Source organism: Macaca thibetana, chromosome 1 (assembly GCF_024542745.1).
Source record: "Macaca thibetana thibetana isolate TM-01 chromosome 1, ASM2454274v1, whole genome shotgun sequence".
NCBI classification, from domain to species: domain Eukaryota; kingdom Metazoa; phylum Chordata; class Mammalia; order Primates; family Cercopithecidae; genus Macaca; species Macaca thibetana.
The window spans coordinates 18,820,476-18,837,108 of record NC_065578.1 but is presented as its reverse complement, the minus strand read 5'-3'; the positions used below and the strand labels follow the sequence as shown (position 1 = coordinate 18,837,108).

At 41.2% G+C, this 16,633-nt stretch overlaps 1 protein-coding gene across 2 annotated transcripts in view; it reads right to left on the bottom strand.

Moving 5' to 3' along the window:
* The window catches only part of OTUD3 (OTU deubiquitinase 3), a 30,691-nt gene that overhangs the window by 11,642 nt on the left and 2,416 nt on the right, over nucleotides 1-16,633 (bottom strand). For both annotated transcript variants that reach the window (XM_050791927.1, XM_050791935.1), the window contains exons 2-4: nucleotides 10,927-11,075; nucleotides 6,344-6,456; nucleotides 3,166-3,288 (exon numbers count right to left, since the gene is read on the bottom strand). In XM_050791927.1, the coding sequence (XP_050647884.1) occupies nucleotides 3,166-3,288; nucleotides 6,344-6,456; nucleotides 10,927-11,075 (385 nt within the window). The remainder of the gene's footprint in view (nucleotides 1-3,165; nucleotides 3,289-6,343; nucleotides 6,457-10,926; nucleotides 11,076-16,633) is intronic.

Sequence of the window (16,633 nt, the reverse complement as noted above, 5' to 3'; positions counted from 1 at the left end):
TGTTTATTTTTGAGACGGAGTCTCGTTCTGTCACCTAGGCTGGAGTGCAGTGGCACCAACTCTGCTCACTGCAAGCTCCGCCTCCCAGGTTCACGCCATTCTCCTGCCTCAGCCTCCCAAGTAGCTGGGACTACGGGCGCCCGCCACCTCGCCCAGCTAATTTTTTGTATAAAATAGAGACAAGGTTTCACCATGTTAGCCAGGATGGTCTTGATCTCCTGACCTCGTGATCTGCCCGCCTCGGCCTCCCAAAGTGCTGGGATTACAGGCGTGAACCACCGCGCCTGGCCTCATTTTGTTTTTTTTAAAAAAGGCAAGAATATATAAGGAAACGCTAAAAAAGAAAATTAATTATGAGTGAAAAATTCTACCAGATTTTAAAATATACCAACTAAAACCATGAGGCATCAACATGTGAACAGGGAGATCAGTGGACCAGAACCAAATGTCTAGGAATAGACCCAAATACATATGGGAATTGAGTATATGGAAAGACAGTGGCATTTTAAATCAGTGCAGAAAAGATGTATAATTAATCAATGGTTTCGGTACAACTAGGTAATCACAAGGGAAATATAAAATTGGGTCCATAGCCTCACACCCTTATATGAATATAAATTCCAAAAGAAGCCAAGATTTAATTTTTTTTTTTAAGTCAGACTATAAGCAGGGTGCAGTGGCTCACACCTGCAATCTCAACACTTTGGGTGGTCGAGGCAGGAGGGTTGCTTGAGTCCAGGAGTTAGAGACCAGCCTGGGCAACAAAGTGAGACCCTGTCTCTACAAAAAATAAAAAATTAGCCAGGCATAGTGTTGCACAGCTGTGGCCCCAACTACTCAGGAGGATCGCTTGAGCCTGGGAGGCTGAGGGCGCAGTGAAACATGATCATGGCACTGCACTCCAGCCTCAGCGACAGAGTGAGACCCAGTCTCAAAAAATAAATAAATAAAGTGAAACTATGAAAGTACTAGAATAAACTATGGGAGAATTATTTTTAACTTCAGAGTGGGAAAGACTTTCCTAGTTACGACCCAAAATCCAAAGGGCATATAATAAAATCATTAACAAATTTAACCATGAAAATATCTAAAATTCTTTCATAGCAAAGACCACAGGAGAAAGAAAAAGACAAATGACAGAATGCGAAAACCTATTTGCAACTCATATCACAGACAGAGGCTAATTTCCCTAATACATAAAAAGCTCCCCAAAATCATTAAGACAACATAATAGGGAAAAAATGGGGAAAGAAAATGAACACCATTTACAAAAAAGAAAATAGAAATATGTCTTAAACACAGGAAAAGATGCATAAATAAGAGAAACGCAAATTAAAACTAGGTTAAGTAAACAATTTTTCCCTTAACAATGAAAAGGATTTAAAAATGTGTTAACACTATGTTGACAAAGTGCACCGTGCAGGAAAAGAGCCACATACGGCAGGTGGGAGCTTAAACTGGTGAAATCTTGTTAGAAAGTAATTTGACAATACCTATCAACATCCTCTGATGTGGCAAGGACCTTCTAGGAATTATGTCCCACAGATACATGTGTGAAATGAGGTACATAAAAGGTACTGCACATTGCTTGTAATAGCAAAGGATTAGAAGCCACCTAAAAGCCCATTGGTAAGTGAGTGGTCAAAAATATTATAATGCATCTATAGAACAGGACACTACGTGGCCTTTAAAAAGGATACAGGAAGTTCCTTATGTACTACCATGAACTAAATCCCAAGACACATTGAATTTGAAAAGCACAGTGCAGGATGTATGTGTGGGATGTGTAGGATGCTACAACTAGTGGTAGGGAGAGTATAAAAATGGCAAAAGTGGAATATGTGCACATACACATATATTTGCTCGATATGTAAACCATAGGAGATTTTATGATATACTAATACCACTGACTGCATCCAGGGAGAACAATGTGGCTGAAGTACAAGGGTAGGAGAGTGACTTTCACTATATATCCCATTATATATTTTGAATTCTAATCCATGGACAAATAGGACCTATTCAAGAATTAAAATTGCCAGGCACCATGGCTCACACCTGTAATCCCAACACATTAGAAGGCCAAGGTACAAGGATCACTTGAGCCCAGGAGTTGGAGGGCAGCCTGGGCAACATAGTGAAACTTCACCTCTACAAAAAATTTAAAAATTAACGAAGCATGGTGGTGCACACCTGTAGTCCTAGCTACTCAGGAGGCTGAGGTGGCAGGATCGCCGGAGTCCAGGTGGACAAGGCTGCTGCTGTGAGCTGTGATGGTGCCACTGCACTTCAGCCTGGGCAACAGAGCGAGACCTTATCTCAAAAAATAAATAAAACTGTTTAAAAAACAATGGTTTTGGATCATGTGTAAAAACAGGAGAAAAGGTTTCTGCAATAATGTTAATTTTTAAAAACAGGAAACAAAGCTATATAAATACAAAGTCAACCGTGTTTTAATGCATTAAATGACTGAAAATAAATCTACCAAAACAGTAACAAAATGTACATTCAGGTAGCTGAGTTGACTTTATGTGTTTTTTATTTTCTTCTCTACCTTTACTATAGTTTTCAGATTTCAGATAAGCATGGATTAGGCCAAGCACGGTGGCTCACCCCTGTAATCCCAGCGGTTTGGGAGGCCAAGGTGGGCAGATCACCTGAGGTCAGGAGTTTGAGACCGGCCTGACCAACATGGAGAAACCTCGTCTCTACTAAATATACAAAATTAGCCAGGTGTGGTGGCGCATGCCTGTAATCCCAGCTACTCGGGAGGCTGAGGCAGGAGAATCACTTGAACCGGGGAGGTGGAGGTTGTGGTGAGCCGAGATCGCACCACTGCACTCTAGCCTGGGCAACAAGAGCGAAACTCCGTCTCCAAAAAAAAAAAGTGTAGATTAATTTTAAAACATAAAAATAATTTGAAAATTCCATGCATCTTATACACACACAATCATAACTATCAACTATCAGAAAAAGCAAAATAATAAGCAATTTTATCTATCACTCTCACCTAAACTAAGAAATAAAAAATATTTTTAAAATCAGGCCCACAGACTCTTAACGCCAACTTTCCACAAAAACATCACGGGTTTTTAGCGTCAAATATCCAGCTTTCGACCTGTTTCCTGCAGGGCTGAGAATACGAGAGAAAACCGAGGCCTCACTCACATCCGTCTGGAGATGTGCAGGTGCCTCCGAGTTGTCATTGATCCTCCGAACACTGTCGTAGTGCTCTCCATACCGATATGCGATGTGTAACTCCCTTACGTTGCTTTTATCTGTACCACGAATCTGTAGACAAAAGAAGGGGCCACGCTAGTGAGGATCTGAACACTGTCAACCTCTGGAGAGAAACACCCACCTGGCCTGCTGAGGAAGCCCAGTCAGCAGGTCTATGCAGACACTAATTGGGAACATGCCTGGGATATGTCACGAGCAATTTCCAAACTACCTCCTTCCTACGCGTGTATGCTTCTATATGCTTATTTAATATGTAACTCTATGGAAATAAATCCATGTAAGAAAATCAAAAACCAGGGACAGACTTGCAATGAAGTTAAATAAGCTTAAGCTTCAGAGGCTTGATTACCTCTTAGCCCCACTAATGCACAAGCCCCTTCCACGGGGAAAGCCCAGGGGCAGATCCAGACTTGTTGAGCTTGAAGCCCTAACTATTTGAAGGCTCTCTTTGAGAAAAAAAAAATGCAAAATTATAAATATAAAATTGGTAGAACCTCTCCCAGGACCTAGAAAGCGAGTCCTAGAAATGAGTGGCCTGACACTTCATTAGCTTCAAGGTAAATCCACCCCTTTCATTAAAATGAAAATAGCATTTTCTGTTAACCACCTAAGTGAGAAACATTATCAACAAACCCAAACCTCCCACCTACATCAACTTCAAAGCACAATTACATGAAGTAGTATGGCCTGCACTGCTCAACCCCAGAGGCGCCACCACAAGGTATTCTATGTGAACTAACCCCCTGACGCACAGCACAAGAATGGGGCTCCCAAGAGTCGTGCAGAACAGAAGCCCTAAGGTCTGGGCATACCCCAAATAAAACTCGCCACCTCCACACAAACTCTCGTTCTGACTTTGTCCCTTAGAAAGCCCAGTAACGGTTCCTTTGTTTAAACTCCAAAACATCAGCACATTCTTTTTACTGAAAATCACAGGTAGTAAGATACTACCCTTAATTTAAACAGTATCCATGGTCTAAAAACAAAACAAAAGCCATGGAACAAACAGGAAGCACACAAGTCTAGATGTCAGTACTGTGGAAGGTTTTTCCAGTAGAATACGTAGATCTCAAATGCAGAGAGTCTGGTTTAGACACACACAAAACAGAGAGCACCATTTGTCTCCCAGGAAGAGCAATGTGAAAGCAAACAGTTTATTAGAATCTTGGAATGACATAATCCCTAAAGCACTTACATACTTAATTATAATGATATATATACATGAATAGCATAGATGAATAGAAAACATAACTGGAAGAATATTCACCAAATTGTTAACTGTGACTTTCATGGGCAGATTACAGAGGACTTTCACATTCTATGTTACATACATCTAGACTGTTCACAGGAACACATATTCCAATTATAACCAGAAAAAAAATGTAGGTTTCAATAACTCCATGGTACGAGTGTAAGCCGACTCTTTATTAATGTAAGAGCTCATAACCATGACAGTAGCAACCAATGCAGTTTCAGTTCTTAAATTTTGCAAGATGCTTCACTGGGGTAGGAAGACATAGGGGGATCCAATGGAAATATTAGTAAATTTATTTCAAGAAGATGTACTTTCAATGTTCAGGAATTTATGAAACAGAACACTACAGAAATATATTTGAAAAAAATTTTTACCTATGCAGAATTGTCTTCCACAACTACCTAGGTAACTAAGAAACTTTGGGAAAAAAGTCATCAGTGGAGGAAAAGGCAAGCTGAATACGGAGTTGGTACTGAGTATTCTCCTTCAAGGTGAGGGTCATTATACTGGGTATTCAAATGGTTTTGATAACTTCTGCAAAACAGTGTAAGTTTAATGACAAAAAATAGAACAAAGGAGTAACCAGTATTCTTGCTCAAACATCACCCTTAGAAAAGAGAGCCCCATGGAAAATATGATAGCTCTATCTGGTATCCTGATGTCAGGACATCCGCAACACTGCCCCAAAGAACACAAGCAGATACTGTTTCACTCCTGCTCACTCTATCCCCATAAGGTAAAATTTCTCACCTTCCCTGGAGTATCTTATTTTGCTGTAGCATAATTTTGTTAAAAGGACACTGTGCCAGGGACAAAAGGCTGCATTCTTTAATACGACATTCTGGAAAAGCAAAGCTATAAGGACAAATCAGAGAATGGGCTACAAGAGGCTGGGTATTGGGGGAGGGGGCCAGTGACTACAAAGTACAAAGAGCGTGGAAGTGACTTTTTCCACAGTAGTCTGTGTGTTGATAGTAGTGGTGGTTACATGACTGTTTGTCAAAACACACAGAACTGTACACTTGGAAGAGGATGAAGTTTGCTACGTGTAAATTATATCCTTATAAACCTATTTTTAATCAGCAAAGACTGACGGAGCAATTTACAAAGGAATATATGCAGGTATCACATGAAAAAAAGGGCACTGTTACCTTTATGCTAATAACACAGAAGTGTCCACATGTATGTGGATATGGATACGTGTGTGTGTTTTAAAAGTGTGTAAAAACATTGTGGTATGTTCCTTTCCAGTTATGTATCAATGTTTTATAGCTAAGTGCGTGTGAATGACAGGAATACTCACTAAAACATTAACAGCAATCTCTCTCTGGGTGATTCAATAAAATTTTAAATGTAATTTTTAATAAAATTTTTTCCCTTTAGGAGCTTTTTCAATTTTCTAACTTTTCTACAAGTACTGTATTTTAACTTTTTAATTAGTAAAAGTGAGAAATCGGGGAGTGGTGGAGCAGGGCAGGGTGGGTGGGGAATTAACAGAAACCACACGCTCAGTCTTTAGGAGCTGAGGTACAAAGCAATAAGCAGCACTGACTTTAGGGGGTGGTGGCCTGTGTTTCCACACTAGGTTCTCTGTCCCCAACCTGCCCAATTAGCTGACTGTTGAATATGTATAGCATTTTAAAAGATTTCTAAATTATACTCTGGACTCCATTTGTACATAGCACAGGGATTACTTCTGAGCCACCACAACAATATTGTCTTTGGTTAGGCTCACAGTCCAGTCACTCTGCATAATTCCATGTTCACAGGTCAAGCCCCATCATCTTCGGATATTCCCAAAACTGATTTAGAAACAAGAGCTTAAGATAAATGTTTAAACAGGTGACCTACCTGCCACAAAGGGGCATTAAGTTGATGAATCACTACATTCAACTGATGATTTCTTGCAAAGGCTACAATTGCATCATTGCCAGCAAAAGTACCAGGCTTTGCCAAACTGGCCACTGCATGGAAATAGGAGAGAAAAACGACGTCTTTATAGTGGAAAAATCCAAATGCAAACATGCTTTGGTATTTACTGAGTTCCAAATAATGAGAAACAAGGATATAGATGTGGAAAAGCCCATTAACTTTGTCAGAATCTAGGAATTCAGCTAGTTGAACAATACAAAGACTGCTACTGAGAAGAACACTAGTCATTCATAAAGTAAAGATCCATTTATTTCTTCCTTCAATAAATGTTTACTGATTACTTCCAATATGCTAACTCAATAAAAGGCACTGGGAACATACCAATCAACACAGTAATCTTAGCAGCTTACATTACTGAATGGTTATTATGTGTCAAGCACTGGTCTAATCACGTCTCATAGACAACTACTATTATACACACCATTTTATACATGACGAAACTCAGATGCAAAATAGCTGAAAACTGTGCCAAGGTCAAAGAGCTGGTACACAGTGGAGCTGAGGTTTCACCTAGGCAGCCCAATGCCAAGGTCCTGGCTCTCAGCCACTCCATCAATTTGCCCTCGCAGAGTTCACAACCAGTGAGGGGCAAACAAGACAGGCACTAACGATGCACAAGTGCTTCGGGAAGGGCATGTACAGTAAGAATTTGGCCTTGCCCAAAGAGAGGTCTGGCCTTTATGCTGGGCTCCTGGGAGGTCACTTCTAAACCTCTGGAATTCCCAAAGGTGATGAGAGTATCTGTTATTCATGATGGGCCCCTCCACCACATCCGGCATCAGACCTTTGTGGTGGTGATAGGGTGAGAGGGGAGACTGAGTTCAACCACTTAGACAATAAATCAATAAGCAAAAGCCTCTGAACACCAAAGTTGGGGTAAGCTTCCCCAGGTGACAATATTCTGTGTGTACTGTCACACACAGACGCCATGAGAATATGCCCTGAGGACAACAGAAGCTTCGTGTCTGGAACCCTTCCAGATTGCCCTATGCATCTCTTCCTTTGGCTAGTAGTATTGATCTGTATCCTTTCCCTGTAACAAACCATAACTGTTAGCATGATAGCTTTCAGTGAGTTCTGTGAGTCCTACTACCATATTACGGAATCTAAGGGAGGTTCTGGGAGACCCCAACTTGTAGATGGTACCAAAAGTTGAGGGAAGTCATGCAAGGACTGTGCTCTCAAACCCTACAGTTTGGCTAACTCCAGGTGATACAAGAATTGAGGAATTGAGGAGGGGGAGGTAAGGTGTATCAGAGGAGCTTCTCAACTGAGACAACTAAGCTAATACCCAAAGCACAAGGAGGAGTTAAGACAGGAGAAATGGGCCGGGCGTGGTGGCTCACGCCTGTAATCCCAGCACTTTGGGAGGCCGAGGTGGGCGGATCACAAGGTCAGGAGATCGAGACCATGGTGAAACCCCGTCTCTACTAAAAATAGAAAAAATTAGCCGGGCGCAGGGGCGGGCGCCTGTAGTCCCAGCTACTCGGGAGGCTGAGGCAGGAGAATGGCGTGAACCCGGGAGGCGGAGCTTGCAGTGAGCCGAGATTGCGCCACTGCACTCCAGCCTGGGCGACAGAGCGAGACTCCGTCTCAAAAAAAAAAAAAAAAAAAAAAAAAAAAAAAAAAAAAAAAGACAGGAGAAATGGATGATGTTCTTTTTTTTTTTTTTTTTTTTTTTTTTTTTTTTTGAGACGGAGTCTTGCTCTGTCACCCAGGCTGGAGTGCAGTGGCCGGATCTCAGCTCACTGCAAGCTCCGCCTCCTGGGTTTACGCCGTTCTCCTGCCTCAGCCTCCCGAGTAGCTGGGACTACAGGCGCCCGCCACCTCGCCCGGCTAGTTTTTTTGTATTTTTTAGTAGAGACGGGGTTTCACCGTGTTAGCCGGGATCGTCTCTCGATCTCCTGGCCTCGTGATCCGCCCGTCTCGGCCTCCCAAAGTGCTGGGATTACAGGCTTGAGCCACCGCGCCCGGCCAATGATGATGTTCTAAGTAGAGGAGAGACAGATGTGAGAGAGAGAGAGAGAGAGAGAGAAAACTCTAGTATGGCAGGAACTGAGAATGCTGAGATGGAGAGGTGGAGGAAGTGAGAAAACGCTGGGGGGAATGGCAAGAGATGAGGACATAGAAATAAGAAAATCCCAGATCATGAAGAACTAAAAAGTCTGGGCTCTATCCTGAGGTCAACAGGGGAGTCACCAACAGGTTTTAGACAGAGGAAAAACACATTTAGATCTCACTCTGGCTGTTATGTAGAAAACAGAGTGAGGGAATCAAGAGACGACGATACCAAACAGTATTCAGGAGATCTAAGCAAATGGCCACAGAGGTCTGATTTTATGGGGCAGTAGCAGTGAAAGAAAAACTACTTAAGTAGAGTGATAAGATGTAATGAAGGGGTATGAGGAGGGAGGAAGATAAACATTAAGATACTCAGGTTCTGATCTGGGTATCTGTACAGTTGGGGGAAACATGTTGCTGATTCTCTGAAGCCACAGTCTAAAAGAAAAGAATAAGCCTAAAGATACAGCCAGATGCAAGGGTGATGAGGTCCTCAATAGTCTAGTGAACCATTCATTTATTCACTCAACAAATACTTTATGAATGCCTACCAGATGCCGGGCACTGCCACACCGCAAAACAAAGACACACAGTCCCTGCTCGAGAATCTCACAGTACAACAAGGTAGGCATACTGACATTAAAAACAGGTAACGCTGACTCAAGACTGATCAATGTAATAAGCCAAGCCTTTAACTGACACACAACGACAATGTGCAGACTTCCACGTTTCTTTTCATTTCTGCTCTGGCCGTCAAAGTGACGTCTTACTTCTGTGATGCTCAAATTCTTAAGCAGCTCCAAGCAACAGGTATGCATAGTGCCATTTCAAGAAAACACCTTTCCACTGTCCATCTACAGTGACTATCACATTGGCAACTGAAGACCTGAGTTCCCTATCCTGTAACACTCCCAAATCCACCATGTGATCTTCACTGACAGTGTTCAAAGTGGAGTTTCACATCACAAACTAAAAACTCATTTCATCCAAAATGATGTTTTCACAGGATTAATGACACAATTCATTTCATACAGCACTCAACTACAAAATTTGTCCCATATACATACATTTAATTTGTAAACTGCTGACTATCCAGTAAACTATGTCTATCTGATAACCAAAAAGTAATTCCAGGAAGAGAGACCATCTGAACTCAGTGACTGGTACAAACCACCCACTGGAAGTTTGGTTGCTCCGTGTCTGGTGCCTACTGAGTAAGTTCTTTCCTAGTGAGGAATGGGAAAGGTTTTGGGATCACTGATAGCTTTCCTCCCAAATATTCCCCTCCTGCTGCCCTCTCTCTTGCTAACGGTACAGTCATCTACCCATTCCCTAAGCAGGAACTTCAGAATCACTTGTCTCCTCCCTCTATCCTCCTCACCTCCAATGTGTCCTGTCAATTACACTGCCAAAGTGTGGCTTGGTTTGGGCCTTACTCACTATCCTCAGTAGCTGCTGTGATGGAGACCTCCTCTACTCTCATCTGGCCAGTGTGGAGACCTTCTAACTAGTTTCCCTGCTCAGTCTCCCTCCCCATCAATTCTCGGCATGGCCTCCAGAGTTAGCTCGCTAAAATAAAAGGATCAATCCCCTTTCCTCACAACAGACAGAAAAGACTATGAGCCCTGTGATGAAAATGCCATTTGTAAAACATATCAGCAGCGAGCACAGTAGATTCTCAGTAAATATTTGTTGAAATTAAAGTTTACAAGTTCATATGCATTTTCTGTAAGATCTATGCCTATTAAACAGGAACCAACTAAAATCACTAACTGATTTGCCTCAAAGAAAACAGATTGTGTTTGGGGTTTTGGTGAGAAATTAACATGATTTTATTGGTTTTTCTAATTTTAAAAGTAATACATGATCATCTAAAAGTCAGAAAAAGTCTAGAGAAGACAATTTAAAATACCATAGTCCCACGATCCCCAGATGGCTAACGCTTACTAAGGGCTTATTTTAATTTTGTTATCTAATTTAATCTTCACCAAAAACCCTATGAGATAGATGCTATTATTATCTCCCTTCTATAGAAGTTTAAAGAGAATGAGTAATTTCTGAAAAATAAGTGAAGCTAAGAATTAACAAACAGTATCTTTCCAGACTTTTCCGCTATGTCTGTATACCTTTTAAAAATAGGATCAATCTATACAAGCTATGTCATAGCCTGCTGTTCCCACCCCACTGAGGAAGAAGTCATGAATCGCTTTTCAGGTCAATTAACATCATCATGTTTATTAAGGGCATATACCGCTAAACCTACTGATCTCCAGCTACCTAGCATGCTGCCGCCGACCAAGTAAGCAAACAATTATTTGCTGAATAAATGAATGTCGTGATTTATATAACCAAACCCTTGGCTGGGAGGGTGGAGGATGCCAGTGGACTTAATTACCCAATGCATTACTCCTGAAGGACCCAATGTTCCACAGTGAACCTACCATGCTTCTCAAAAGGAATGTCATCTTCTACAAAGGGTTCAAAATCTTCCCGTTGCTTTATCATGTAGTCCACTGTCTCCTGTCTGTGCTTGAGATGATTTCGTGAGTGTCCCTCCAATTGATCACCAAGAGCTCTGAACAAGCAATTGCTGTCAAAACAACAACATGAGTCAAGACCTTTCAAAAATGAACTCAGTTCATCTAAAACAATGACGCTTCATGCCAGATCATCCATGGAAATATTTTGGGCACACAGAAGTGAAGACTCAACTCTAACAGTCCAGGATTCTTCCAAGACCACGGGGGACAGCACCAGGGCATATTCAACCACATTACCTTATTGAGAGGCAGCAAACAAGGATTCTATTCCCCATGTACCAGCTAGCTGACTCAGGAGAGTCATTAAACTTCCCTGGGCCTCAGCTGCTTCAACAAGTGGAGCCGGTGATACACTAACCACCTGACTACAAGGTCCAGACCTTACAGGTCATTCCATGCCTAAGGGCTATGATTTGCAGATCCTCTTCCAAAATGATGTCCTATCTAGAGCCTCTTTTCTAAAACAAGTTTCACTACAGCTGCCCAGCTAAGTAATCATTCATTTAACAGTACCCAAAAAATAGCAATTTGTCAAGCTCCCGATACTAACAACTGAACAATACTCTGTTTGAGTCCTAAGAACACAGTGGAGAAAGTCATGAGAAGGAAAGCACTTGGACAACAAACAGTTGTACTATGGAAAGACACTTCCTCCTCGCCTCCTCACTGATCACCCAGGGAGCAACAATGCCATTGTTATTCCTGCCAAATGAAAACTTTAAACACCATATTTTGTTTCTCTAGAAGTAAAATACTGGTAATAAACTGTAAGAGTCATCTTTACTTTCAAACCCCTCAAAGGCTTCTAAATTCCAAATTATCACAAACACAGAGGCTTAGATACACAGAGACTCAAACACGACAAACACAATCTGGTATCCTTAAAACTATGGAAATAAACAATTCTGAAGCCAAACAGTTGCCCAGTTTTACACCCAACTGTTTACTCTTCCAAATGAAAAACGATGACACTGTGATTCCAAAATATAAACTCATCACTTTCAGAAAGATTTCATGTCTAAATGTGTAGGAAAAAAGGGTTTTTTTTTTTCAACTCAGAAAAGTGTATTTTCAACAGAAAGCTATAGAAAGGCTGGAATCTCTTCTAATGTATAAGAATATATATATATATATATATATATTTTCTTTTTTTTTTGCAGGGGAAGGGAGAATTAAGACAGATTCTATAAATTAAAAACCAAGAAGCTTTCCAACAATCTAAAACGACATTCCAGAAGGAATGGAATATAGAGTTCTATAGGCTAGACTGAGGTGTCTTGCTAAAATCTGACAATGGTGGTCTTTTTTTAACCACGGGGAAAAGTAAGCTAATCGATAAAACAATTTAAATGTCAAGCTTTTCTCTCCAATTTTTCTTAATCAGTATCTGCCACCACTAGTCTATTCTTGAATTTAGTTTAAGAGATGTGGTTTATCACAAATTTATGTAGTTATTTTACATTTAATGTACCAAAATTCATGGTATTCTATAGTCGTATGGTAAGAACTTTTAATAACATGAGCAAATGTTCTCCAAAAAAGGTGTAAAACTGTATGTATATGCCACATGAGCTCAACCATACTCATCTGTACGCTATATACATACACAGACAGAAACACACACAAACGTATGCCAAGAAAACACACAGAAACAATCACTTAAATAGTTTTTACAATGTGCCAGGGACTGTTCTAAACACAATGTATGTATTAAACATGTTTAGTCCTCACAACTCTGAGAAAGGTCCTATTACCGTTCCTCACGGGAAACCTGCCCAAGGTCACAAAACTAGTAAGTGGTAGGCCCAGGATCCAAGTCCAAATAACGTGGCTCTCACTCGAATGTCAACACCAAAATAATAGCCATAGTTACCCCTAGGTAGTACAATTAAAGGTAATATTTAAGAGTAATTGTTACATTTTTTAATATGCTTTTCTATACTTACCAAACTTTCTTTGAGCTCACCAAAAACAAGTCAAAATAGACAAATCACTTCCTCTTCTGACAAGATTACAAGGTAATGAACAAACACTCCAGTGACCTGGGTTTCCCTAGGGGAGCCCAACAAGAGCTCTCAAGAAACTCATGAGAACAAAGCACCGTTGCCCAAAGGGCCTCTATGAGATCTGGGCCACTTCCTGAGTTCACAATCTCACCATTACCTACAGCAGGGCTTCTCAATCTCCACACTATTGGCATTCCAGGATCATTTTTTTGTTGTGGGAGGCTTCCTGTGCACTGTAGGAAGTTTAGGAGAACACTTGGCCGCTGCCATTAGCTGCCAGTAGAACATCACTACCTCCCTCCCCATCAGCTGTGACAACCAAAAATGTCTCTAGACATTGTCAAATGTCCCCTGGAGGGCAAAACCACCCGTTTGAGAACCACTGTGTTATAGGGACATAAGGCAGGTCTTGCATTTGAGTTCACAAAAACAACTAATTACATAAAGAGCATGCAAATGTTTTGAGTGCGCAATAATTTAGTATTAGATGATATTGCAACACAAGCACCAAAAAACCTAATGCGCTCTATAGGCTGCAGTCATAATAGTAAATATGTGGAAAAGGAGAAGGTTTTATTATTTGAGGTCAGACCACAGTTAGGGTCCTGGGTACCATTCTAGCTACTGTATTTTGAGAGAGACGTGTTCAGATAAGATGATGTGGTTTTAAATACAATATGAAGAACGACTAGTGATGTTTGGCCTAAAGAAGGCTCAGGGGGACATGATCAATACCTCCAACTGTCATGTGAAATTAAAATTATACCTGTATAATAAAACTAAAACCTGGAAGCTCCTACAGAGACATAGATTTTGGCAAATAAAAGGTAATTTCACCTTAGCTCTATAGAGGTAGACTATATAGACTCAGGATTTTGCCAATTTCTATAACTAGCAATACACAGCAATTGTCTAGATGTGTGTTGTTTTAACAGGGGTTGCTAACCGCGTGTGACTACTGAGCACCTGCCGTATACTGAGCACCTGCCGTGGCTAATCCACAGTGAGGTGTGCTATCTGTGTAAAATACTAGATTCTGAAGAGGTCATATAAAAAAAAATGAGAGATCATTGGCTGGGCACAGTGGCTTACGCCTGTAATCCCAGCACTTTGGGAGGCCAAGGCGGGCATATCACCTGAGGTTAGGAGTTTGAAACCAGCCTGACCAACATGGAAAAACCCATCTCTACTAAAAATACAAAATTAGCTGGGTGTGGTGGCGCATGCCTGTAATCCCAGCTACTCGGGAGGCTGACACGCAGGAGAGTAGCTTGAACCTGGGAGGCAGAGGTTGCGGTGAGCCGAGATCATGCATTCCAGCCTGGGCAACAAGAGTGAACTCTGTCTCCAAAAAAAAAGAAAATTTGAGAGATCATTAATAATTTTTTATAGAATTGTATGTCAAAATAGTAATATTTTACATACAATAGCTTAAATAAAATATACTAAAATTCATTTCACCTGTTTCTTTTTAATGTGGTTACTGGAAAAATTTTAATATCACATAGGTGGTTCACATTCTGTTTTCACTAGACAGCACTGATCTAGCTCACTGATTCTCAAAGTGTGTTCCCTGACTAGGAGCATCAGCATCCCCAGGGCACTTGTTAGAAATGAAAATTCTGGGGCCCACCCAGGCCTACTCAATCAGGCATTCTGGGGTTGGAGCCCAGCAATGTAGCCCTTCCAGGTGTTTTCCCTAGCACTCCAGGTGGTTATGTTGCATGCTGAAGTTTGAGAAACACTAGTCAAGAATCTAGACTCTAAATCAGTCACTCTCAATTATGGATGCATATAAAAATCATCTGTAAAATTCTTTTTTAAAAAAAACATCAATAACCAGGCCCCACTCTAAGATTCTGATGTAGTTGATCTAGGGGAGAGCCCAGGCCCTGAACTGTTTCAAAAGTTCCTCCCCAGATATTCTAGCATGGCACCCAACTGAAAACCACTGAGTGAGGCACAAAAGATGGCAGTGCCGTTCAGGTGACACAGGCACTAACTAGACGAAATGTGTGAATGCCCTTCTACTACTGTGATCCTACAATATTAAAAACAAAACTAAAATTAAAAAATAAACTACTTGTTAGTAACAGATAAATAGCTAAAATTAGTGATTCTTCAGTGTTTCCGTTTTAGAACACTGCTAATGAGTAACGTAACTCAGAACTACATTTAGTAAGACACAACTAGATGTAGTTCAGAGGGATGTTAATACTGTGTGGCCTAATAAATAGAGTTATACATTCTTTTCACACTACAGCCAATCATGTTTTTAAGGACAACATCAAGGTTAAACTGCTTCTTTCTTGCTTTGAAAAATGAATCCAATTTATGTGGGTCCACCTTTCAGACAACACGCCAGATATGAAGCTGGTCCAGGAAGCACTACAAAACCCTCTAAGTAGCTCCCTGATTAATCTATGCTAAGCTGACTCAACCCATGTAAAGGCTATATTACAGGATATTGGCTAATTCATCCCTAAATCCCCTTGGGTTCCAGAATGCTACAGGTACCATACTGCCAACAATGAACATGCCCACAGATACTCTATCAGGCTACTCCAGATTGTAATCACATCTGAATGAAAAGAGGGAACGCTAGAGATGTCAACTATTTTTTTAATAGTCTTTAATTTCATTGTATTTCACCCTGAGTCCTTAATAAATATTAATAAAACAATCTGTTGGCTGGGCGCGGTGGCTCACGTCTGTAATCCCAGCACTTTGGGAGGCCGAGGCGGGTGGATCATGAGGTCAGGAGTTCAAGACCAGCCTGGCCAACATGGTGAAACCCCATCTCTACTAAAAATACAAACAAATTAGCCGGGTGTGGTGGAGGGTGCCTGTAACCCCAGCTACTCAGGAGGCCGAGGCAGGAGAATTACTTGAACCCAGGAGGTGGAGACTGCAATGAACCGAGATCGTGCCACTGCACTCCAGCCTGGGTGACAGAGCAAGACTCTGTCTGGGGGGCGGGGAGAAGAATCTGTTGACACCTGCCAGCCCATCACATACACAGGAAACACCATCCCTTGCAGTGATAAAATCTGTCATCACCACATTTGAAGGGACTATGATACTGACGAGGGCTGAACCACAGTCCAGCTAATGGAACTCATGTGAAGGACTTGTGAACACTAGGTGCTTAGCTCCATGAAGCCCACACAAGAGGAAATATGATCATTTTATCCAACACTGTCCGAAGAACAGGGACCTTGGAAGAGAGACATGAGCACTCCAGTCCAGCTGGTCTCTGGAGCTTCATTGCCTGTTACTTCTACCCTTGTGCCCTACACTACTGTCACCCTGAACAACCTGTAGATCTCCCAAAAACATCACGTCCTTGTGCCTCTGTATACACTCCTCCTCAGATGGGAATGTTCTCTTGGTGTACTCCTATTGGTCCTTCATGACCCAGACTATGACACCCTCTGAGAGGCAGCTAGCAGTGAATTTAATGAGTATTTACCGAATGAATGAGAAGGCCTTCCTGGCCAATTCAGAGGCTACTGCCTTTTCCTTCTCAATAGTACCATTATAATCAGTCACTGTTAATAAAAATATATCAAACTATATTTTAATTATTTGTATCATCTGTT